Below are 23,456 nucleotides of genomic sequence, written 5' to 3' on the forward strand. Positions count from 1 at the left end.
ACACCAGGTGTCAGTATCAAACTCAGAACATTCATTGGTTTGACCACAGCTTCCCAGAATTCCCACTTCTTCCTGGTCAAACCACCACAATTTGCAAATTTGCTTTTTGCAAATATTAAAATGGATTCTATGTGTGTGATGTTAAAGTAACTTTGTTATAAAGATATAGTTTTTATTTCTGTTGTTAATTAAGCTTAATGAAATAGCTGATATAAGTATGCTTGTGTTAAAATGCCTGCTTGGATGGGATAACATCCAATGAACATATGAAGAAGACACCTGCTGCAGATATGCCAACTATCAGCACTCACTGTCTGAAGACAGTGTGGACCAAGGCCCAAAAACTGGAGATGATAAGAAGGGACTAAAAACCACAACCAAGAAATATGCATGCTCTAAAAGGGCAGACCCAAGGAGGAGTCATGCTGAACAGTTCTTGGAACATGTAAACTTGTTTGGGGAAAAAGTTTACTATGCATAAGGGTCTATGAATATGTAACAGGCTGATGTAATGAGAAATTAGAATATATAAAGGGTGTTTCCAAGCTAGCAGGTGTGGTCTTGGCTAAGTGCCAAGATGCACTCAGCCGATCTAATACCCTTTGCTCTGTGGTCCTTGTCTCCAATTGTCCTTTATTAAACTTTTTTAGATTTTCACATGCCCGTGGGGTTTTCTCTCTCAGGGTTTTGGTGGGCACAGCCTCCTTTTATCCTAAATTCCTGGCTGCATGTTGCCCCCTCTTCCTTTCCCCACTGGCTGAGGTACTAGGAAGGTACTGAAGCAGAGTGGAAATTTTTCAGAGTAGAAATCCATTTCAGATTTAGGTGAAATGTGCCTCTTTGAATTATTAAGTCTGTAGCATAGCTGTTTGGTCTGCGTTCAAGACTGCCTGTTCTCGCAAAAAAATTATGCTCGAAAAACTGCTTCAGCTGAAGGACTGAGATAAGAGGGGGACCCCATGAACTTTGAAACAGACGGAGACCAGGGCTGAGGCTGCAGGAGACTGGGCAGGATGACCCAGGAGTTCTTTCTGTACTTTCTGAAAAAAAAAAAACTAGCTGCAAGTGTAATGTGAAATCAGTAAAATGAATATGTATAAACCTATTGAAAAATTCTATGCATATGAATCAGAGTAAGGGAGATAAAAAAGGATTGGGAGTTCTCAGGGGTGTTCATGTCCTTTAGGGGGAACACCGATCCCCAGTTCTGTCCAGCACTGTAATAAACATACCGGCTTTACAACTTTTACAAAGTTGTGGAGTTAGATTTTTTCTTTCTGCAAATCAGTAGAGCCTTCCCGAACTGCCTACCGCATATCCCCCTCCCTTGAACCTACTGTTTTACCCCAAAGTTCAGAAGTTCAGCCTTGTGCAGACCCCACTTGTCTGTTTCAGGAGCCAAGCTGTCTGGGCCCTGTAACAAACCTGCTGCCCAAAGTTAGTAGAGACATAAAGACCCATTTCAAAGACGTTAACACCCACACCTTCACCCACAGAATTGTTTGTAAAGACATTGGCACACATCTTCCCGATCACTGTGGTCAGATTTTCCCACAGGAGATATGTAGAACTTCAGATTGTGCATGTTACAATCAACAGGAATATGCTCACAGGCTGTCTCAGTAAAAGATCACTGTGCTGGTTTGGGCTGGGGTAGAATTAATCTGCTACACAGTAGCTAGAAACAGTGTTGATTATACAGGGCCTCTCCTATGCTTAAATTGACGGGGCCCGGGGAGGCCACCAGCGAGAGCCGCCGATTCGTGCAGGGCAGCGGGGAACGGACAAGTGGCGAAGCTGGGAACCTCGGTCCGAGCTCCGCTGTGGGCGCCGCCCCGCCCCCGACGGGGCCACGCTGCCTGGCAGCCACAGAGGGTGGGCAAGCTCGCCGCTATCCTTCCTACGGTTGCTAGGAAACGAGACTCGGGAAGGGTGGGACAGCCGTCGCAGAGGCACGGTGTGACTGTCGTAAAAACATCTCGGAGAAAATGTCGTGAAGCGCAGTCGGGACGATCTGTGACGAAGAGAGTGACCGGGCCTGGCTCCCGGCACTTATTTGCCCCGTACCCCGGTGGCCCCTTCCTCTTGCTCCATGTGGGGCCCAGGTTGGGCTCTCGGCTTCTCCTACTTCTCCTCCTCCTCCTCCTCCTTCTTCTTCTTCTTCTTCTTCTTCTTCTTCTTCTCCTATGGCCCGGAAAACAGTTAGCAGGAAGCGGAAAGCGGCGACGGCTGCCGCCGGGGGGCTCCAGGGGGAGCAGGTAGGCTGGGGGGCGGGAATGGGTGTATGAGGGCAGAAGCCTATATGGCGGTGCCTGGGGTGACCCTGACTGGGGGTCGCCGTGTCCCGGTGCCCGGTTGAGGTAGGGGCAAAGGGCGGGGTCTTTCGGTGCCTTGGGAAGGTGTCCTCGGGGGGAGATGGTGGGAAGGAGTAGTCCCGGCCACAGTGGCTGTCGGTGCGATACAGCAGGCAGCCTCCCCCCGTCTCTGCTCTCTGCCCCGGTAGCTCCGGGAGCTCTCTGTTCGGCCCGTAACCGCCGAGTCACCGCCGCCCCAGAGCTGAGTGTTACTGCGAGTCCACCCCAGGCCGGGCCGGAGGAGGCCGATGAACAGCGCGGTCAATATCAGATGGCCCCCGCGGTGTCACCTCCAAACCTGCCGAGCTCACGCCCAGGAGGCTGTCGGGGCTTTTCCGTTTAAAGTGCTTCTTGGCTTCCTCTTGTTTCTATAAGCTTTTGGTGTCCCAACGGTGCCGAGCCGGGGTGGATTGTTTTCAGTATTATGGCAGTATTACTTCTTTAGCAAATATTTATGCTTGATTTTATGTTGCTGAAGGCTTTATCACAATTTATGAGTTAATCTTCGTGTATGGTATTATATGGGTAGTTTGGAAGGCTTTAGTATTTTGCTGAGAATATATTTGAATTTAGATGGCTTGTGTCTTAAGTTTGTTCTAGTCGCTTTATCTAAGTTTAATGCTTCTTTTCCACAGTATGGGTGGGATCACTCAGTTCACAAAAGGAAAAGACTCCACCGGGTGAAAAGGTCTGTGGTGTACTACCTGAAAGGTAGAGAGGTCAGGATGCAGAATGAGTCCAGCTATCACCGCTTGTTGCATGGATACGCAGCCCAGAAGCTTCCCAGCCTCTTGAAGGAGAGAGAATTTCACCTTGGAATCCTTAATAAAGTATTTGCCTCCCAGTGGCTGAACCATCGGCAAGTGGTGTGTGGGACAAAATGCAACACAGTAAGTGCCACCTATCTTTTGCTTCTTGCTGTTAATTATTCTACCCCCAAATGACACCATAACTGAAGTATGTAGATAGCCAAGGAATATATTAGGAAATAATTAGGTGTGGATTCCAATTTGTGCACAATTAATTTTGAATAAAGGTAATGCTTAATGATCACCCATTCTCATCTGAAAACATGGCACTATGCATATGGTCTGAAACCTGAACATGAGGCCTATATCTCATGCAGGATCTGTCTAATCCACATAGAGCAATTTACATCTCTTTGCAGCATGGCAAGCAACAGTAGGGTTTGATCTTTCTTCCTGTCCTGCAAATGTAAAGTTAATGAATGATGTTAGCTTTGCTAAATGGTAGCTAACATGCCTGGCAAAACTTGCTAGTAAGACTATTTTTATTGTGCTCAGTCTTTTACCATTTGGTTTTATGTATGGTTCTGTGCTTCTGACTTGGGTCTGGAGCATCTCTCTTATGAGAGACTGTGGGAGCTGGGCCTGTTTAGTCTAGAGAAGAGAAGACTGAGAGGGGATCTCAATTAATGCATATAAATATCTCAAAGGCAGGTGCCAAGAGGATGGTGCCAGACTCTTTTCAGTGATGCCCAGTAACAGGATGAGGAGCAATGGCCATAAACTACAACACAAGAAGTTTTACCTCAACATGAGGAAGAACTTCTTTATGTTAAGGGTTGCAGAGCACTGGAACAGGCTGCTCAGGGAGGTCACGAAGTCTCCCCCTCTGGAGACATTCAAGACCCACCTGGACATGTTCCTGTGTCACCTGCTCTGGGTGGCTGTGCCTTAGCAGGGGGTTGGACTGGATGATCTCCAGAAGTTCCTTCCATTCCTAATGATTCTGTGACTTCAAAAAGTTGCTACAAAACTAAAAACTATGGTTAAACTCCAGATATTCTTCAAAGTAGCTAGAAATGTTCCAAACTGAAAAAAAAAACCAAAAACTTAGATCTTCAGGAGTATTCTTCTGCTTTTCCAGTTTGTAATTTTTTTTCCCACTCTAAATCTGTTTTTAGTGTTTAAATAACTTCCCTTGCTGATGTATCTTTACATGCTTTAGCAAAATTGGAAATCTGTTCGGACTCTGTTATTGTGGCAGGGCATCCTCAACACGGGGAATAAAGAGCCTTGACTCCGTGATTGCAGAAGGCTGAACAAATGCTTTATTAAGCTAAGCTAAGCTAAGCTAAGCTAAGCTAAGCTAAGCTATACTATACTATACTATACTATACTATACACTACACTAATACTATACTACTACTATACTAAAGAGAAACCCGTGACCCTTACAAACAGTCACAACACAGCTTTGACCTAATTGGTTAATCAATCAAAACCACCATCACCAGAGTCGGATTAAGAAGTTTCCTTTTGGTAAACAATCTCCATAACACATTCCACCTGTGCACAACAACAGGTGCAGAGATTAAGATAAGAATTGTTTTTCTCTGAGCTTTCTCACAGCCTTCCCGGGGAAAAATCCTGGGAAAGTTCTGCCTGCTGCTCTCTGTGAAGAGAGCTATGGCCACACTCTGTCATGTTTCAGATTTCATATTTCCAAAACATCCCTTTATAGGAAAATATTAAAATAATGTAGTATGTGATTAATAAATGGAGGACATCATGCTCCTTAGGTAATGCTCTCTCTGCTGGAGTTAGTGGCCCAACTTCATTGGCTGAGGTTTCAATGTCATATATGAAATTCTAATTGACTAAGTGCAAAATCCCAAACCTGTCCTTTGCAGGTTCATTAGTGCCACAAAAATGAATTGAGCATTGTAGAGAATGTATAGATCAAGCAGCTCTAAAATCTCAAAGTATATAACTAGGTGTGATTATTTCTTTGCCTAAAGTTTTGGTTTTTTGGGGTTTTTTTGTTGATTTTTTTTTGTGAAAACCACACTCAATGATCTGACCTGCAAGGGACAGTGTTTTTTGGTTTTGTTTGTTTTGTTTTTTCATTTCAGATGTTCTGTTATTATTCATAGTTACATAGCAGGAGGCTTTCATGCAGTAGGTCTTGAGAAGCAAGGCCTAGCTGTATAAACAAAACAGTCTTTTGACAGGAATTAAGTCTGAAATAGAATCTCTGCCTTCAGTTTCCATGTGTGTTCATTGCCTCGGTCTCAAGAGTATTTGGTTTTCCATGAACTGCGTGTGATACCCATGTCTATCTTCATAATCTGGTAGTTTCTGTGCCAAGTATAGTGTGGGTGGTAGAGATGCCCTTTAGCAAGCAAAGTCTCACTTCTCCATCCTTTGTCATCTGTCAACATGTGCTGTCTCCCAGCCTCCTGAAATTAAATGTGGAGGGCAAGACACAAAAACTGACAAATGTGATTTTGGCACTAAACAAATTCAATTATATCAAAGTGTGTGCCCATTAGATAGTGCTTCAGAGTTTCACATCAAGATGGATTGTCTGATTGTGTGATCTTGTCTCCAGAAATGTAGTTCAGTCAGTCAATTTGTTACCAAATGTCTGAAAACCAGAATGAGATTCCTTAACACCAGCTTTTTGTGTTAAAGAGGGCATCATTTATTCATGCGCCTGGAAGGGCATGGAGGATCACTCCTTCCTAACATGCCCCCCTGATTTCTACAAATGTGTTGCTAATATACAGTCACTACATGCATATTATAATTTGCCCATTACCATAAAAATCCTCCCCATGTTCCTCAAGTTCCCAAACTCAGTCCTTGTTTTGGCTGTAGCTGTATTCTTAAACCAGATGTCTACTCTTTATCTTCTAAGGTCCTTGCTTGGAGAACAATTTCTGCATGCCTTGCTTCTCTGCTAAAGATCCACAGACTGTCTTCTCTGCTAAAAGTTAACAGTCACAGTGTCTTTCTACTAAAAGCTCACAGTTACAGTAGAAATTGAATTAACCTTCTTGGTATCAAATTCACTGGCTTCTTTTACCACTGCCCACTTCTCAGACGTTTGTTTATATCATGAATTGTTTCTCTGCACTCTTTCAAGTACATGTGAGGCCATTACCCACTTGCATTGCCTGTACAGCACAAGCTGTGAGTAGGTTTTGTGCTAAGATCAGTGCACGTTCTGATCTCCACCAGAAAGCAGGCATACTTTTGATATGTTAGTGTTTAAAGAGTCCATGTTTCTTTTGGGCTTGGCATTTTATCAGTAAATATGTATTGCTGCAGAACAGAAGCCAAGCATTCTGTTAACGTAGAAAAAAGAGGTGTTTATTGTTATAAATGATCAAATTGTGAGCCAAAATTATCGAAAATTTAGCAAAGATTTATTAATTTGTCTGTGAGACCAAAGTTTGGTCTTCGAAACCACCACAGCCAAAGAGACAGCGTCGAGCCCGGGATCGACACCAGGTGAACCTGGATCTGACCTCCAGAGTGTCAGAGTCTCCCCCTTGGTTCACAAATGCTGCCGCTTGCAGAGAGGTTTTATACAGTTTATTTTGCCCGAGGCAAAGATGACCAAATTTCCTTTGTATCTCTTCACATGCATGGCTGTTTTTTTCCATGTGCAGAGCTGGTCAAAAGCCAGGTCCAGGTGTATAGTCAGTGACAATAGGCTCCGGGAAGCCATGTATTCAGATGTATCAGGGTGGAGTTGCTGACTATCTTGATAGATGCAATCAGGCAAGGCGATAATCGACTGGCTCCCAACAACTCGGGAAACCAAGGATCATCATCGATCATCAATCCTGGGAGCCTCTATTCTTACATCAAGGTGTCTATTGTTATCTCAACGTGCTTCTGGGAAATAGTTGAATCTGAATAAGACAGCTGCTCCCAGCCGAGGTGGTCAAAAGACATGGTTTGGATTTCACAATATTTTATACATTATTAGCATGAATTATCCCTACCATATATTACATTTATAATCTAAATAAAAGTAAAGACTAGGAAAAATCAAAAAGTGCTACTCAGTGTGACCAGTGGGGGTATTGATATAATGACACTGTAAGCATTGTCTTGCTTCTGTTAGCAAAAAGCAAATCTGAAGGAAAACAATAACATCATTTTCCAGCTTGGCTGAGGGTGAAATTTTTGTCTGAAGTTGTACTTTTGCAGAATAGGATGTTCCCACATGCTAGTTCTTGCTGGCACCAATGTGTGTGTGGCTGGGGAATCAGCTGGATCAGCTTCCTGCTTTGTGCAGATGGACTTTCTTGTAGGGTTAGTTTTACTGAGACAGATATGCAGCTGATCTTGTAGCTATCTGAGGGCTAGTTGCTGTCATAGGGGTCATGAAACTGTTTGGGTGGATGAAGAGGCAAGTGGATTCTCAAAGATTGGCTTAAGCCAATTGTGAATCTTCATCACAGTTGATTTTCTCTTAGTGACTCAATTTTTAGCAGGGCAATGTGTTATTCTTGGGTTTCTTTCAAGTGGTAATATGAATGACAAGAATGTGCCTGTGATTTCTGAGAGCTGTATGTGAGAGCTGGGACACAGAGCATGTAAAGTACTTCCTGTATGAGGACTCAGCAGTCTTTTTCATGCATGTTCTTTATGTTTTGTAAATCTATGTCCATCCTGCTTGCATAATAAAAAATGCTGTAGCTCAAGGTGACACCCTTTGTTTGGTTGATTTGTATGATCAACTAAAAGATAGGGCTGCCTGTACATCTGCTGTTCTGTATGCAGGGGCAGCAACAGAGGACACAAGAGTCTAAGTGCTGCCTTGAAATGACATTTAGTAGGGCTAGGGTTTAATTATGCTGTATAAAGTCAATGCTTTCAGTTAAAGATGCATGGGAAAGGCGCTTATATTTAATTAATTGGTAACTTTGTTGGGTTCCTGTTTCTCCCCTCCCCCAAACTGTTGTCTCCAAAAGGCAGGTCATAAAATGGAATTATACTTGATGAAAGAGCCTGGCAAACTGTTCTGATCACAGTACTGTATATAAATTAAGGATGGATTTTCCAGTTCACACTCTGGTTTATAGATACTTGATTCCTTGCCACAGTCTTTACTTTTGGCAAGCTGACTAAGGAAGTTCCTTAGTTAATGAAGCAGGGCAGTTTCTAACTTGACTGTAAGCAGTTTGAACAGGGCATAGCTGCAGTGTTGCCTTTATCCCAACCTGGAAATGAAACTCGAGATCATTTTAGTAAGGGGGAAATATAAAAGGGATCTTTATTTGAAGGCCTTCAGAGGCAGTTATGGAAAGATGTCTACAAAAGCCCACCTCTCCCAGGGGTGAGTACCTATTTATACGTTTTAGGAAATTAGCATAATTGATAAAAAGCACCAATTAGGAGGACAAGTGGTATAGGGCCTTGAGTAAATATATGTATTGCAGTAAAAATCTCTGTATTGTATAAGTGACCCTGCCCCGATTCTAGTTATTGTAAATGGGCTGCAGCTGTGATGTCCTTAATTGGGCGGCAGCTGTAGCCCATGGAGGTAGCTGGGATAAAAGGGGGTGGGGCAGTTAGGGAGAGCCTTGGAGGAGCCCTGATGAAGAAGCAGGAGCAACACTGTTGTGAAGAGCTGCTAGTGAGAAAACCACTCAGAAGGTATGGGACTCTAAAAATATGCTAATAACAATATGAATACAACAAAGCGGTGATTCAATTTCCCCCCAGGTTAAGCCTCTTCTCTGGAGTTCCCCCCTCAGCACTAGCTGTACTTTGTTCATGAAAATGTATTTCTGAGAGTTGTTCTTGGCCTTGATTCCCAGGAAGAACCAAGATAGCAATGGGGCCTTGTCCCCCCTAGGGCTTGGAGCTCTGGAATTTGTTTTGTCTTTCTGCCTAGGGAAAGGCCATAGAAAAGTACTGGGAAAACAAGTCACTAATACAATAGGCTACAAAGCTACAAATATATGTGTGAAGAATACAGAGAACATATAAAAGAAAAAGGGTAAAACCCAAACAGCATCAGCAGAGTAATTGGATGGGGATCTGTCGTGGTTTGACACAGGCACCCATGAAAGTCACTCGTTCACCCTCCCCTGCCACATCTGGGCAGAGGAGAGAAAATTTAATGAAGGGTTCATGAATTGAGACAAGGACCCGGAGAAAACAATTCCAGGGAAAAACAGACTCAACTTAAACTTGCAAAGTGAATTTATTACTAACAAAATCAGAGGAGGATAATGAGAAGTAAAATAAGTCCTTAAAACACCTTTTCCCTCCAGCCCCTCCCTCCTTCCTACCAATAGTGCAGGGAGACAGGGCAAGGGGGTTTTGGTCAGTTCGTCACCTGAAGATTTTCTTCCACTGCTCTGAGAGGAGTCCTTCCTCTGTAAGGCCATGGGGTCCCTCCCACCGGAGACAGTTCTCCGTGACCTTCTGTCGCTATAGGACATGAAATAAAATGACACGCATACTGGAACCGCCAAGGTAAAAAAAAGTCTTATAAATGATCAATCAAAAAGCCAAATTATCAAATTGCAAAAGATTTTGTTTTCCACAACCAAAATACAGTCCTCAAAAACCCGCAGCCAAAGAGACAGCATCGAGCCCAGGATCGGCACTGGGTGAGCATAGGTATGACCTCTATTGCACCAGACCTCCCTCTGTTCACAAATGCCATTTCCAGCGAGGCTATTTTATACAGTTTTTTATGCCTGAGGCAGAGGCGCCCCGATTTCTTTTGTAACCCTGCATATGTATGAGAGCTTCTTTCACTGTGCAGGGCTGGACAATCGCGATTTCCTGAGTAGTGGCAGGCATTGATCGTGTCAGTGGAAGTCGCGTATTCAGGTGTATCTTTCTGGTGACTTCTGTTATCTCGATCAATGGTATCAGTTGAGCGATGATCACTCTGGAGTGTCTCCTGATTACTGAGGATGACGATCATTGCACTGGCCACATCTATTCATGGGTAAGCGGGAAGGGGGGGGGGGGGGGCGGTTAGGGTAGGTATTGTTCTTCTGCCTTCAGGAATTTCAACATTCCGAAGTAGATATCTGTCTCTGGGCTGCTTGTGGACTCGTTTGGATTTTACAGTCTTATAAAATACATTCTCTCTTGAAGCATGAATTATTTCATAACATATATTACAGAAGGGAAGTTTATTTTCTGACTCCAACATTTATAGACTTTCAAAAGTGACAGTGGATTGGAGGATGCAAGTGCAACCTCTCCAATGACACTGGACAAACCAAGTCCATCAAATTTCTCCTCCTCCAGAAAAGAATGTAAAACAATAATTATTTACAGAAAATGGCGTGAGAAAGTTCGTTACAAGAATGTAAACATCAGAAGGCTTAGAAGAACTTAGAACAGGGGGACAACCTTCTTCAGCGTGAGCCCACTATCCCGAGTAGCAGCCGTACCGCACCTACTGCAACATAAATTGTCCCCTGCGGGCAGACAGTCCTCCCAAAACTGCTGCGACGTGGGGCACTCTTCCACAGGGTGCAGTCCTCCAAGCATGGGCACCTCCTCCATGGGCTATGGGTGGATCTCTGCATCCCCTGTGGACCCATGGGCTGCAAGGGGACAGCCTGCTTCACCATGGTCTTCACCACGGCCTGCAGAGGAATCTCCGCTCCGGTGCCTGGAGCACCTCCTCCCCCTCCTTTTTCACTGACCTTGGAGTCTCCATGCTGTTTTCCCTCACATGTTCTCACCTCCTCCTCTTCTCTGACTAAAAGAAAAAAACTATTGTGCCCACTTTGTTTTGGCTTTCTTCTTAAATATGTTATCACAGAGGCATTACCAACCTCTCTAATTGGCCCAGCTTTGGCCAGTGGCTCATCCATCTTCAGAGTCATCCGGGATTTGCTCTGCTGGACATAGTGGAAGCTTCCAGCAGCTTTTCACAGAAGCCATCTCTATGGCCCTCCCGCTACCAAAAACCAGGCCAAGCAAAACCAACACAGTGGTCTTCAGATCCTCTGCATCCCCAACTCTAAAATCCCAGGGGTCAACCTTGAGTCTCCCCAGTGCTTTCTGCCAATGGCTCCAGGAAGGATCATTCTCTCCAGCTGTGGTGTAGAGCACATTTTTTTTACATCTTTCCCTGTTCTGACTGCCCTGAGAGACTACAGCATGAACTGTCTCCTGTTTGATTTGCTCAAAGGCTTTTTGTTGCTCAGGGCGCCATTGGAAATAATTCTTTTTCCTGGTCCCTTGATAGAGAAATCATATTATAATTTGGAATATACATTCTCCCAAAATCTCGCAATGCCTAAGAAAGCTTGTGTTTCTTTCTTGTGAGTTGGTGGAGACATTACTGTTATTTTGTTGAGCACATCTACTGGTATCTGGCAATGCCCATCTTGCTATTTTATTTCTAAAACCTGTATCTCTTGGGCAGGTCCCTTGACCTTACTTTGTTTTATAGCAGAATAGGCTTTCAGAAGGATTTGGACTATTTTCTTACCTGTCTCAAAAACTTCTACTGTATTTCCCCACACAATGACTTCATCAATGTATTACAGGAGTTCTGGAGCTTCATCCTTTTCCAGTGCAGTCTGGATCAGTCCATGGCAGATGGTATTGCTGTTTCCACCCCTGGGCAGTTGGTTCCAGGTGTACTGGAAGCAAACTGTGGCCTGCATTCTGCTGCCAGAGGGATTGAGAAAAACCCACTGGTGATATCAGTTGAGACACCACTTGGGCTGCCTTTGACTCCAGCTCTTACTGAAGTTCCAGCATGGCAGCACTCAGTGATTGTGTGACATTGTTCAGGCCACGAATATCCACTGTCAGTCTTCATTCTCCATTAGACTTTTGCACTGGCTAAATGGGGCTAATAAAGGGTGAGTGGGTCCTGCTCATCACTCCTTGGCTCTCCAGTTAAGAAATCAGCTTATGGGTTGGAATCAGGGTGTCAGTTATTGCAATATTACTGCTAGTTCACTGTTGTGGTAGCGATCCGCACCTGCTGTTCTTCAACCTTCGGTAACCCCACAACTAAAAAGTTCTCTGAGAGACTGGGCAGGGTAGACAGCTGATAACTTTCCTCTGTCTCCAGGGCATCTATACCAAAAGCCCACTGGTACCCTTTTAGATCCTTGAAATACCCTCTCCTGAGGTAATCTATGCTAAGGACGCAGAGAGCCACTGGGCTGGTCACAGTGGGCTGCTTTTGGCATTCATTCCCAGTCAGGATGATTTCAGCCTCCAATACAGTCAGATGTTATGATCCCTCTGTCACACCAGAAGTGCAAATGGGTTCTGCCCCTCTATAGCTTGATTTCATTAGGATACACTGTGCACTGGTATGTACTACGGTCTTGTACCCCTGTGGGTCTGATGTGCCAGGCCATTGCATCTACAAGTCCAGTAAACTCAGTTTTCCTTCTCTTCCACCTGGCTGGAGGCAGGGCCCCTCTAGTTCTGATCATAGGATTCTCTACTTCTTGTAGAAATGGATTGGAATTTTCTTCTGTAGGATCGGGAGTAAGATCAGTCCTTCCATTCTGCCTGAGAAACTGCTCACTGTAGCTTGAAGCAGCAGCTTTCCTGCAAGAACCCTCTTTTGTGGTTGTTTTTCCCTGCAATTCCTCTACCTGTGCCTCTAGGATTGAGGTAGGTTTTCCATTCTACTTCGTCATGCCCTCTCTGTGGTCCCACAGGCAAAACCACAGGGTACCTCATGGTGTGTACCTTCTATATCCTCTCTTTTGAGTAAGAGGATGCTTAATGGTAATAGTTGAGATGCTGGTCCCTACAGGTGTAGAGTAGGGCATAACCTCTTTGAGTTGGTGGAACTCCCAGGACAGTTTTTCCACAGCTGACATAAGAGAGGGAGAGATTGTCTTTGTATTCCCAGAGCTGGTGTCGTGGTTTTGGGTTCTTCAGGGAATTTTTTTCCCATCTCAAAGGAGGACCCTGTGAGGAGAGGGGGTTGCCTGAGAAACAGCAGAATAGGCAGCTGGAATGACCATCAGGGACTCCAAAAATATCCGATGACTCATAGGACTACATCAATCCATTGTGAAACTCCCCGCCCTAGGGGAGGTGCCACCTGAACCTGACCACATGTAATCTCAAGGTCTAGGGGCTTGGGACACCACCACCACCACTGGACAGATCCAGAGGAGAACCCGAACTTCCATAGGAGGACCAGACTTTCCATAGGACCACCGCTTTAAACAAGACTGTGAAAAACGCCAATCACTTCTTTTAAAATTTTAAAAGTTTAATAGTAATAAAATGGTTATAAAAATAGTAATACAAATTAGAGCAATAAGAATTTGGACAATCAGAGTTAGGACAATAAAAGCAAAGAATTACAAACATTCAGATGCTTTCCTCTTGAAAGCATAGCTTGCTAACAAAGCATTAACTCTTAAAAGCAGTAGCCTGTTGCATATTCATATATCTCATACAAGATTCATACATTCCTTTCAAACTAGGGATTTCTCTGGTTATTGTCAACTTTCCCCCCCTTCATCTTGTTGGCTCCTCAGTGTCTGGAAGGAGGTAGAAGGTGACTAGTTCTTTATGATAAGGAGACAATAATTCTTCTCTTTGGGATTTTAGTGTCTTTTTGCTGTTATCTCTGTGTGAAGAATTTCTGGATTATCTCATTCCTTTCTTGAACTAGTTAAAAATAGTATATTGCATAGCATAGTTTCTATTTTAACATTATGTTATAGCCTAAAACTAACACACTACTGAAAAGGATTAATGTCGTTGTTGAGGCGGTCAGGACACAAAGCAGAGACCACGAGCAGTCTCAGATGGCCACTCTTTATTATTGAATATGGCTGACCTTTTATACACTTTCCAATTGTTTATGCTTCTTCTACCCTAACTATTGGCTACAATAAATCAACATAACACTATTGGTGAAAAGTTACAGGGACTTCAACTAACTTTCTAAAAATACTTCATCCAGCTGCAAAGTTGTCTTCTTACCTTTCTTCAATTCGTCACTTCTCTTGGTCTCCTTGGATACAGCCTTGGAGAGAGCTCCTTATCAGCTTCTTTTCGCTCCTTTAGCTAACAGGCCCGCTGTTAGCCCCTTCCACAGATTAATACAGTATAACTTTTTAACATAACACATATAATATTAATTTTAATATTTGCAAAAAGCCAATCATAAAAAAGCATTTTTCACAAAGACTCTGTACAGAAAATCACGCTATCGTTACAGAGGAGTAATGAGATGGCTGGCTCTCACAATTAAGGGGTGAACATTAGATGTATGTTAAAAGAAGGTTTGTAGATGTATAGTTATGTTACTTTAATATGTCATTTCCCCCTTCCCCCCCCCGCATTGTTATCACGGGATGGCCTTGGTAGTTGGGGCATTTGGGGAAGGTTGGCTTGTTACTATAGTAATACCTGACCTCCAATCAAGATGTAAGAAAGTGATCTCCACCACTAGATGGCAAGGAAGGAGCCGACTGACAAGACACTAGGAGGGGGTAGCAGTATAAACGGCAGAGCATCCATTTTGTAGGGGAGCATGAGGCTGATAGTCACAGGGGCTCCCAGAGCTGTAATTTTTCCTTATTTCGTCTTTTTGTTGTATTTTTTGTTAAGGTTTTATAAACCTTTAAAATTTTAAAAAGCGAGCAATTGTTTCTCACGCTATGAAAAGCTAGTGTCCATAAAGGAGACAAAGGAGTCCTGCAACTTTATTCAAATAAAGGAAGAGAGTCCACTGGGGCACATGCCTGCAGGGTTTTCTCTCTCGGGATTTCGATGGACACAGCCTCCTTTTATGCTAAACTACCAGCTGCATGTTGCCCCCTCTTCCTTTCCCCACTGGCGGAGGTACTAGGAAGGTACAGCCTTCCCGAACTGCCTACCTCATATTCCCCCTTGAACCTAGTGTTTTACCCCAAAGTTCAGAAGTTCAGCCTTGTGCAGACCCCACTTGTCTGTTTCAGGAGCCAAGCTGTCTGGGCTCTGTAACAAACCTGCTGCCCTAAGTCAGTAGAGACATTAAGACACATTTCAAAGACGTTAGCACCCACACCTTCACCCATAGAATTGTTTATAACGACATTAACACACATCTTCCCGATTATGCACTTGTTCAGAGGTGAGGTTGAAAAACATTGGAGGTGCTCACTGTCCTAGGCACTTGCCCATACTATCCTGCATACCCCATCACTCAGAACTATTCAGCCTCAGGGCAAATCTCTGGGTGATGTTTTTAAATAGTTGTTTAATCTGAAAGAAGACCTGAACTATATGCAGCAACATGCTGGCTCCTAGCAAAAGGGCCAGGTTGGTTCCAAGTGTATTGAAAGGTTATTTAAAATCTTACACATTCTCAAATACTACTGTAATCATCCTGGAGGAGAATGAAAGCAGGAAGGCAGGATGGATGTTGGAAGATGTATTCGAGGAGAAAAGGAAGAAGATGTAACTGTTAATAGTTCCCAATAGATGGCTCCTGAGGTACAGATAGGGTGGCAATGGTGAGGACACATACCAGGTTAGTTTCATGACCAGTGGTTCTATCATATCATAGGCAAGTATTACGAAGTACAACAAAATTATAACCTTGGTCCAGGCCTCAAGGATGATAAACATCACCACAGGAAGACATACTGCAAGTAAAGTGTCACACAACACAACTCTGAGAAAAAGTGCAACAACTGTGAGAGTAAATAAATCAACATTGTGACCCATGACTATTAAACTAATATAATGAATGCTTATAAGAAATTTGTTTTAACATGCTCTGGTCAGATCTGTCATTGTCTCAATGCTTTGAGCCCCATTTTGGGTGCCAAAATGGACTGTTGTGGTTTAACTCCAACTGGTGGCAGCTAAGTACCACACAGCTGTTCACTCACTTCCCCTCCCCTTCCTTGGATGGATGGGGAGAAAAATTGGAAAAAATGTAAAACCTGTGGGTTAAAATAAGAACAGTTTAGTAATTGAAATAAAGTAAAATATTATTGTTATAATAGGAAAAAAAGAAATAAAATCCAAGAAACAGAAGTGACATACAATACATTTGCTTACCACCCACTGACCCATGCCCAGCTGTCACGAGCCATCCTCACGGATGGGTTTCGTGGCGGTTTGTGATCTCAGGGTGCAAAAAGAACCGACACGGTACAAGGGGGGTTTGCAGCGATAATCAAAACAAATGCACCCTAATTGAAATAACCACAGCCAAAATGTGTTGGGGAGGAATTGGGGAAAAAGGGAAAAATAAGGGAAAAGAGAGAGGAAAAAGAAAAGGGTGAATAGCTACCAAATGTAGAACGGCGAAGTCCTTTGGTGTCTAGCCGATGGAGTTCACCAGGTCACGTCCGAGGAGATCTCAGGGGTGCAGTTCATCTGGACTCTAATTATACTCTTTTTTGATGGGGGAAGGGGAATAGATCTTGAAACCGAATCAAAGGTAGTCTATTGTATCTTCGGAGGAAAGAATGGTATTTGGAAAGGGTACACAGTCCATGTTCTCAGCAGTGAGCGAGAGCCATTGTCTTTGTGGTCCACTGCTCACACCTGCAACATCCATCTTGCTTTGGTCAGCTTGCCTCCCCCCGCACACCTCCCCTGGGTTGGGGGTTTCAGTCCCAGTCCTTGGAAAGCATTGGAGGGGGCCTTCTCACATAGGGATTTCATGTCTCGGTTTTTCTCTGGTGAAAAGGCTTCTTACATCTCAGTTTGGCTGTCACGGTGGTTGCAAACAAGCAAGAGGGGTCTTCTTTGGGGGACCACCCCAAAACTCGGGAGAAGTCCAGCCAGGCTGAGAGGTGGGGAAAAATCCTAGAGCTATTGTTGCAAAAAGGTCAGAATGTCCTTCTTTCTTCTTGTTGAGCTCAGTGTAGCATACAATAAATACACCTGTGAAAACATTAACTTAGCAATGCTCTCAGGTCTCAGGGCCCTGCTTGACATGTGACTTTCTCCTACAGGGCTAGACAGGGGGGTCTTTTCTTCAGTGGTCCCCCAATGATGATCATGAGGCAGATGAGGGATATTTCAGACAGACTCTCACACCAGCCCATCCCCCAACAGTGATTGGCAGCTCCCAACCAATCCCAACCCCCTGCTTTATATAGCGAGCATAATGTTCTATGGTATGGAATATCCCTTTGGCCAGTTTGGGTTAACTGTCCTGGCTATGTTCCCTCACAGCCTCTTGGGCACCTGCTTGCTTATACAGAATGGAAAACTGAGAAGTCCTTGATTTAAAGTAAGCACTATGAAGCAGCAACTAAACATCAGTGTGTTATCAACATTATTCTCATACTAAATCCAAAATACGGGACTATACCAGCTACTAAGAAGGAAGTTAATGTTATCCTAGCCAAAATAAGGATGGATGATTAAAGTAAAACCCACAGTTATTTAATTTAGTTGTTTTAAGAAGGAATGTATACATTTTTCAATCATATTTGCAACATTTGTGGATTCTACATTTAAAGGAATGTTAGTTCAAAATAGAAAGGATATTTGACCACCTTGGTTTTCTTATCTGTGTGATAATGATTTGTATCTGCTTTTTTCCTCCAGTTATTTGTAATAGATGTCCAGACTGGTCAAATTACCAAGATTCCTATTCTGAAAGATCGTGAACCTGCCATGGTGAACCAGCAGGGATGTGGTATTCATGCCATTGAGCTCAACCCCTCAAGGACCTTTCTGGCCACAGGTGGAGACAACCCCAACAGTCTTGCAATTTATCGTCTGCCTACACTTGATCCTGTGTGTGTGGGAGATGTAAGTGGGAGTATTTGGGGAAATTTTATTCTGTCCCAAGAATTGCTACTTTGAAGTGCGTAAGGTCAAAGCAAGTGTAAAATTTGGGAGTTTTGTAGTGGAGAGTGAATTAAATATGAATGAGTACATAAATATATGAGAGGATTCTCAGGGTTCTAAGTCAGATTTCTTTCTTATCCTCATTCAGGTCTACTTCAGATTACTTTTAAGCACTGAAAACGTAACAAAATCTTTACTGTCAAAGTCTAATTGGGGTGATGATGATCTCTGAAACTTAGCTTTAGTGAAAAAGCTCATTTGAGAAGTTGTAAAGATGATTCAAGGCTTTCCTTTCTCCAGTGCAGCTTATATATGTATTATTTCACACGTGGAACTTGGCTTTGAGGAGTAGTTCTAACCCAGTGGCTTGTGGCACTTTGATAGACTTTGATACTGGTTTTATTTTTGAAACATCATGAGGCCTTTTTAAAACAGCCAATCTTAAAAAGAAAACAGCTGAAATGGGTATAGTGGTGTCCTGTAAGCACTTCACTCTTATTTTTCCTTTTTGATTCAGGACTTCGCATAGACATTAACTACAACAGCAGAGCTCAGGTCAGAGTTTCTGCAGTAGCAGATAACCAGTTGCAGAAAGGCTTGAATCTGAAGATCTGCATGACTTGTTATTCGTGTGCCACTGTGACTGCAGTTTTTCAAGCAGAACTAGACCCTTATGGTCTTTTTTTATACACAGGCTTCTCACCTTCTGAGTAAAAGATTCTTGAAAATTTAATCAGTAGGTCATATATTTCAAACATAATTTTTTTGTTTCTTTTTAGGGATGTGCCTTTGAGGAAATAAAAGTAAGCAGCTACTTTATAGAAGTAAAGAACACTGCTTTCAAAATGGAAAAAAATCCAAGTCCTTAGAATTGAGATTAATTTTTCCTTGGTCAGAGATCTGTTTTTCTATTGCCTAATTGCTCTCTATTAATTATACATGTCAAAATCAATAAAAGTTAAAATTGCTGTTAGGTACTTAAACTGCTACAGCTGGATAGTGGAATATTATTTATATGTTTTTAGCATAGGTCTTCTCTTTCTGAGTTTGCACTTAAGTACTCTTCACTTTGATATTTTTTTGTCTGCCTTGAGACCACTGCAGAATATAATGGCACAGAAAATCTTTTTTTTTTTCTTTTAGGATGGACATAAGGACTGGATATTTTCAATTGCATGGATAAGTGATACTATGGCTGTTTCTGGTAATGTTAATTTTTAATTTTTTTTTCCCAGAATTTTATACTGATGTACAGCACTTGATAGGTCTTAGGGAAGCACCTTTAGAAGGGATTTGAAACCATTTGGAGCTACTTTGCCTATTTAAACCATTCTTGGTCTTAGTACAGAACTTAGCTTTTTTAATTTTTTTTTTAATTTGTTGAGCCCTGGTCTAGATTGTACTTTTTTTTCCTAGTATTGGAGGGAATGCTGTTGTCTTTACAGTAGGTGTTGACATGAGAGGGTGTCTTAACACAGTAAGTTCAAGGCAAGGATTCTACACCAGAATAATTTCAAGATACAGCTGAACAGTACTAGTTTCCTGAAATTCTATGGAAGACTGATTAATGAAAACTCAGTTTGTTTTATCAAGCTATCAGCAAAGTTGTGTGTGTGTATGTATGTATATATATATATATAGGCACACATACTGTGGGAACTAATACAGAAGGTTCTAATAGAAAAGGTCAATTACTGACTTTTTAGTCAGTGTAGTTGGATAATCAGTGTAACTTCATAAAGTATTAGTTACCTTGAGTAAAGGCAGCAATATGCCATTGAATTAATGTATTAGTTTACGGTCTTTCTGTGCTGAGAGGGTTTTGTATTCCATTCAAGGAGGTGTCAAACTGCAGGTGACAGAAAATCCTAACAGTCTCATATAAAAATCAAATGCTCCAACTGATGATTCAGTGTTGTGGTGTGTTGCAATATCCTGTTTTACCTTCTCCCTTCCCCCTCGCCCCTCGCTGAGTGTGCCCTGTCAATCAGGCTAACATACCAGCAAGGCGTCGTGTGATAGGTGTCCCTAGTCCCTTGAGACCCTGCCCCTTCACCTGGTTGGTGACTCACCTGTCCCCTCCCCTTCCCCTGTCCTGAGCTTAAAATGTTAATGAGACCATGCGGCCTCCATTCTGTTAGCAGCAGTGGCCCAGTGCAGACATCTCTGTACCAATGGAATAAACATCTGGCTACCTTCTAGCAGAATCCACTCCTTTTATCTCCACTATCGCCAGAAGCTCTCTCTCCTGAGGAGAACGGAGTCCTGTCTTGTGCCCCGCTGCACTCTGCCGCCAGCCAAGGTATCTCTGGGGTAAAACACCGCAGTGCTGCCTTTGGCCCAGCAGCGAAGGTCAGAACTGGCATAGGCACCATCTAACTGGTTATATTGGGATACATATTCCAATATAATTCAGTAATATAAAAAAACCCAAAAGCTAACCCTTGAGTTGATACTTGCAATTCTCTAACCCAAATATCTGCATTAAAAAAACCCATTAAGTGACATTGTGTAGGGAAGAAATGGAGGTACATGTCAAATCTATCAGAGCTGACTTAAATGGAAGTGAGTTGCCTAAACACCAGAAGGGATGGGTGTAGGACCTTGGACTAAATCTGTATTGGTCTTTGAACCAAAGACATTTAACTTTCTTCATCCAGTATTGTTGGTCTTACTGATTCATATTTTGTATCATTATCTTCAAATTCAGTCAAAAAATAAAACGAATTCTTGCTTGCTTGGCCTCAGTTCCTGTGTTACATTCTTTAAACAAGAGGTTGAATGAGTTGAATTAACAGTATATTTTATTTAAATTTATGCAAATTGTGGTTTTAAATATATGTTTCTGTTCAGTTCACTAATGTATATGTACATATCCATAAACATACTGTCAGAAATCAAACTGTCTAGAATTGGTATAAACCCCACTGAGTTTTCTTGTAGGTTTTTGTATTGGTTTAACACTGTCAATCTCAGCCTCAGTAAGCCAGGCTCAGGCTGAACACATAGGCTATTCAATTGCCTCTGAGTTTATTCTACATGTGAATCGCTAATGGTGATTGTTGTACAGGATCATGGTTTTTTGATGCATCTCAATCAGTTTGAAAACAGATGAGGTGATCTAGCTGATTGGAAACCATGTAGACAAACCAGGTGACAATAAGTTCACAATGTTATGAACTTAACACCTCAGTAAAATCATGATTTTGTTAATAATAATTAATACATAGGCACCAACAGTGTGTTCAGTTAGATTAAATAAATCTAAAGTATCTTATTTTTAAGACCTCATTGTTTATTGCAGTTCATTTTCTAAAAAGGATAATTATGTATATTTGAAATGCTGTTATGGACTACTTATTCAGGTTCCCGGGATGGTTCGATGGGTCTCTGGGAAATTACAGAGGATGTGTTGTCCAAAACTGATGCCAGACATAATCTCTCTCAAGTTCCTGTCTATGCCCACATAGCACACAGGGCTCTGAAGGATATTCCTAAGGAGAACACCAATCCTGACAACTGCAAAGTCCGAGCATTGGCTTTCAACAATAAGAACAAGGTCAGTAAGATAAGCAAGACAGTTGAGTAGTTCTAATGTTAGTGTTCAGGAACACATAATCACGGAATGATTATGTGCAGGTGCTTTTATTTAGAGCTCTGGGTGTCAGGGGTACACAGACCCAAATCTGACTCTGACATGGTTTCAGGCCGAACATGTTTTATATTCTATCGTTATATAATGTACATATTAATTATTAAACTTACATGATTCTCTTGTATACATTGATTTCATCTAAGCATGGATTTCTCGTGATCCCCCTCAAACCTCTAACATAGTTTCTCATGATTCTTTAAACAATAATTATATCTAATCGCATCTAACAATTATATCATTTATCATATACTGACTAGACAGGTGCAGTTTCATATGATCTAGCAAATACAAGGCCTAACATTTCCCAGGCCCTACCTTTAATATTTTCCCAGAGCCTACTAAGCCTTTCTTTCTAGCTCCCCGAATTTTCTGTGATTTTAAAATCTTTTACTATCACTAAAACTGTCCATATGTATTTGAAAAAAAAGTCATATAAATAAAATATACTAGAGAAGCAACCTGGAGTGTGAGTTTGTAAGGATATCTATAATACAAAAACTAACTCTTACTTTTTTTCTTCTTTTTTTTTTCTTTTTTTCATAATAGGAACTGGGAGCTGTGTCCTTGGATGGGTATTTTCATCTTTGGAAAGCAGAGCACGCACTATCAAAGGTGCTTTTCTGTTGGTGTAAAACTTAAAACATTGCTTTGCATTGAAGGCTATTCACTATTCTTAATTTCCTATAAATGCTTGATGAAAGAGCAGCAGTGTTTGTAAAACACTGTCCTGGTTCTGGTCAAGACAGGGTTAATTTTTGCAGCAGCCAGGAGGGGCACAGCCTGGACCCTGGGGTTATTAACTACCACCTCACACCAAGTGTAGAGGGAATGGAAGGGGGTGGCATTTTTCCAGTTTTGCTGTGGTGTATGGTTGGGTGGTGCCAGGTTCTACAGAGTGAGCAATCACTTGTGAATCATTTGCTTGTGTTGTACACACTGCTATCAGTATTGTTCTTATTTGTTTTTTTTTTTTGTTGCTGTTTTTAGTAAATTGTTCTTATCTCAACCTGCGATCTTTACCTTTTTTTTGCCTCAAATTCTCCTCCCCATCCCACCACAGGGGGAAGTGAATGAGTAGTGCGTGGTCTGGGGTGATTCAATGGGAACACTAAATTGGGAAATACCATTTCTAAACTATGATAGTCAATTTGGCACCCAATGTGAGGCATGAAGCACTGAGATAACAACACATCTGACCAGAGCAGGTTGGAAACAAATTCAATCTAAGCATTTGTATTAGGTACAGAGCCACTGGTCACAACTTTTGCTTGGTCTGTTCACATTATGATACCTAACCCTGCATATGTTCCCTCATGTACTCCTCATGGTGCTCTTTTTCAGAGCAGGGAGAGGGATCAGAATTGCTTTATTGCTGTACTGTGGGCTATCAGTTTATGACATGATAACATCAAGGGCAATGAGGGTCATTTAGGATGTGTCTTAAGTGCTGCTCTCCTGCATTTGCCTTGGGTGCTACCTCTGGGATTTCATTAATAATTGTACTGTCTGTAGGGAGAACAGGGGAGGATGATTTGCCCCAGCTTTTCACACCCTTTTTCCTCCTTCAGGTTTGTTACAACAGCTTGTGAGAATTTTGAATTTCCTTTGGATGTTAAGGAAGGTGCATGTTCTTGTTGCTGTCTACTCAGTACATGTTTAGAATTATGAAAGAGACTTCTTGTATGGTCATTCAGAGATCTACCCGGAGGGTGGACAGTCATGAGTGGCATGGAATGTGGGAGAAAATGGGACGGTTTCGGAGGACTTCTGTTCTCCAATGGTTTGGAAGTTCACCCCTTAACAGGACCCTGATAAAGTGGCAGAATATCTGAAAGGAAAATGCTGTGGTGATTCCAGAGAGGCACAAAGTAATGAAATGTGCTGGGCCCTGGCTACTGT

General features: G+C 42.3%; 1 protein-coding gene across 4 annotated transcripts in view; it reads left to right on the plus strand.

Moving 5' to 3' along the window:
- Positions 1–1,886: 1,886 nt before the first annotated feature.
- LOC141726819 (DDB1- and CUL4-associated factor 12-like) overlaps positions 1,887–23,456 on the plus strand; it is a 50,503-nt gene continuing 28,933 nt past the window's right edge. Inside the window, exons 1-6 of one of the 4 annotated variants that reach the window (XM_074531886.1) lie at positions 1,887–2,258; positions 2,990–3,244; positions 17,657–17,863; positions 19,046–19,106; positions 21,373–21,461; positions 22,104–22,169. In XM_074531886.1, the coding sequence (XP_074387987.1) occupies positions 2,187–2,258; positions 2,990–3,244; positions 17,657–17,863; positions 19,046–19,106; positions 21,373–21,461; positions 22,104–22,169 (750 nt within the window). In that variant the 5' untranslated portion in view covers positions 1,887–2,186. Of the gene's footprint in view, positions 2,361–2,989; positions 3,245–17,656; positions 17,864–19,045; positions 19,107–21,267; positions 21,462–22,103; positions 22,170–23,456 lie in introns of all 4 variants that reach the window. The other 3 variants (XM_074531888.1, XM_074531885.1, XM_074531887.1) reach the window with 3 other exon arrangements.

Source organism: Zonotrichia albicollis, chromosome W, assembly GCF_047830755.1.
Source record: "Zonotrichia albicollis isolate bZonAlb1 chromosome W, bZonAlb1.hap1, whole genome shotgun sequence".
Classification (NCBI taxonomy): Eukaryota; Metazoa; Chordata; class Aves; order Passeriformes; family Passerellidae; genus Zonotrichia; species Zonotrichia albicollis.